At 47.0% G+C, this 2,500-nt stretch overlaps 1 protein-coding gene across 1 annotated transcript in view; it reads left to right on the top strand.

Annotated features, from left to right (window-relative positions):
- The window catches only part of fryl (furry homolog, like), a 125,112-nt gene that overhangs the window by 29,044 nt on the left and 93,568 nt on the right, over positions 1 to 2,500 (top strand). The window contains 1 exon segment of the mRNA XM_063201325.1: positions 1,308 to 1,476. Coding sequence (XP_063057395.1) covers positions 1,308 to 1,476 — 169 coding nt within the window.

The following is a 2,500-nucleotide window of genomic DNA, read 5'->3' as shown; positions in this document are numbered from 1 at the left end:
GTTGCAATATCATGCCACTTGGCTTGTGTGCATGTGTGTTTCATATTGAATTAAAATATGGTTGCATGTAGTTCTTCAATCTATTTAGTTCAGTGAAATCAGTTGCTGTTTTAAACCAGGTTAAGTAAAAAAAAAAAAAAAGAGGACTGCAGGCTCTTCTATTAGGTGATTTACCTCTTAACTTAACCTGGTTTACTCCTGAACCACATTCTTAGTATAGGCTCCCAGCTCTGTACCCCCACAACTAGGCTTATACTGTCTCCTCTCCTCTCTCTGCGTGGCTAGTCTTTATATCTGCTCACTCATTTTAAGCACTCTGCTAACTGGTCTTTTATGGCTGCACCACTATTTTAGTGGCTCTTTAGCCCTTAAGGACTTCACGCTTGGTGGGGGTTTGTTGTTGTCTGGCTTTATTATTTGCTCATATATTTGTTTTATCTTTTTGTGTAAAATGATTTACTTAGTTGTACACTTACTTTTTTGAGTGGCTATTTTTCTATTTACTGCAAGTAAACAGTATACACTTTTCAGGATATGGAAGTAACTAAATGGCCAGCCCAGTCTCTCCCAGTGCAGTGGGATTGTTGAGCCGAGCTGGTCTGGTCCGTTAATTGCCAGTGACTTATGGGGTAATAATGACGGCAGCTCGCGGCTAATTACTTTGGCTACAATGGCCTATTAATCTGATGGAATGTTAGCCCCCACCGACCCTGCCCACGGCCCACCTCCCCCATACCACCTCGTTTGGCCGTTGTGGTGTGCGTGTGCGTGTGCGTGTGCGTGTGCGTGTGCGTGTGCGTGTGCGTGTGCGTGTGCGTGTGCGTGTGCGTGTGCGTGTGCGTGTGCGTGTGCGTGTGTGTTGCCAGGCTAATTTTGGGGCTGTTGAGGGAGAGATTAGGAATGAGCAGTGGAATGATGTTTGGGTTTGCCTTTAATGGTGAGGTCTGGACTGGACTGGAGGGCTTGGCTCAGGGGTAGTGGGGGTGGTCAGTTTGGTGGTGGTGGTGGGGGATTGCTGCTCTTGTTAACAGTCTGGGCACTGCGGCTGCTGCTGTGACATTCCTGCCTCAAGACTTCCTGGTTATGTCATTACAGTACATCATAGAGCTGGGGGAAGAGAAGCTGTGGTAGACTGACTGCAATGTGAATGTGACTAATTGTGTGTGTGTGTGTGTGTGTGTGTGTGTGTGTGTGTGTGTGCAACCCTTTGTGTTTTCCATATGCATTTGTATGTTTGCCTGTGTGTGTGTTTGTGTGCCTGTGTGTGTGCGTGCTTGTGTGTGTCCACCTCCTATCCTCCCCTGCAGATTCCAGGCGGTGCGCAAGAAGTTCATCACGGAGCTGAAGGAGCTGCGGCAGAAGGAGCAGAGTCCCCACGTGGTGCAGAGCATCATCAGCCTCATCATGGGCATGAAGTTCTTCCGGGTCAAGATGTACCCCGTGGAGGACTTCGAGGCCTCCTTCCAGTTCATGCAGGTAACTACCAAGAGTCCAGACTGGACTTTCTGGACCTCTTTGTCTTTGAGTAAGGACAGGAAGGTGTGTGCTTGTGTGTGCTTGTGTGTGCTTGTGTGTGCTTGTGCGTGCTTGTGCGTGCTTGTGTGTGTGCATGAACGTTTGGGTGTGTGTTTTGAATCCTAACCCTAGGGTTGTGTATGTGTATGTCCCTGGGTTTCTACATGCGATTTCAGAAGTGGGTGGATGATGAAATATTTTGTAAGTGTTAGCACGTTTGTTGGCAAAGTTGATAAGGAGTGCGAAGTATGTGCTTGTCTTTTTGAGCGTGCATATCCAAGTCTTTACTTTTTGAGTGAATGCTATATTGTGCGTTTGTGACTGTTTATGACTTGGCAAACGATCCACTTGACCATAATGAAACTGTTCTTAACCCTCAAGGCCCCATAGTGATTTCCTCGTATTATAAATGGCTAAATAGAAGACTGGTTTTAACGCTGCCTGTTAAAGCCGCCCCTGTGGATATAGCCGTGTTGGCCAATGAGGGCCTCTGTTGTGAGGTATGACTGCCCCACCCACGGTCAGGGACGGACTATGACTCCATGGGCCCCTTTGCCTCAAGAAAGCTCCCAGCCCCCTCAATGATGTTGCTAGTTTACAGAATGATTCAGGGTTTTAGGGCAGATATGAGTTATTAACCCCCCAACCTCCACCCCCATATTCGAAACTCTGAGCAAGTTTACGTCTATTAATATTTCTACACGTTTTCAGGAGAATTACGTACATTTCTTTAACCATACAAGTGAATACTGGTACTAGACAGTTTATGGAATGGTTATAAGAAAGCATAACTTACGACTCACAGGACTTCTGCAAACAATCCCTTCTCTCTACACTACACAGTAGGTAGTAGTAGTAGTAGCAGCAGCAGCACTGGTGGTCAGTGTTTTTGAGGAAAGACCGTGAGCGAGCTGTGCTCCTACTGCTGCTACTGCTGCTGGTGGTGAAGGGACTGTGACTGTGACTGTGTGTGTAGTGCTGCTGG

This window comes from Engraulis encrasicolus, chromosome 6 (assembly GCF_034702125.1).
Source record: "Engraulis encrasicolus isolate BLACKSEA-1 chromosome 6, IST_EnEncr_1.0, whole genome shotgun sequence".
In the NCBI taxonomy this organism is placed as follows: domain Eukaryota; kingdom Metazoa; phylum Chordata; class Actinopteri; order Clupeiformes; family Engraulidae; genus Engraulis; species Engraulis encrasicolus.
This window is presented reverse-complemented; position numbering and strand designations above follow the sequence as displayed.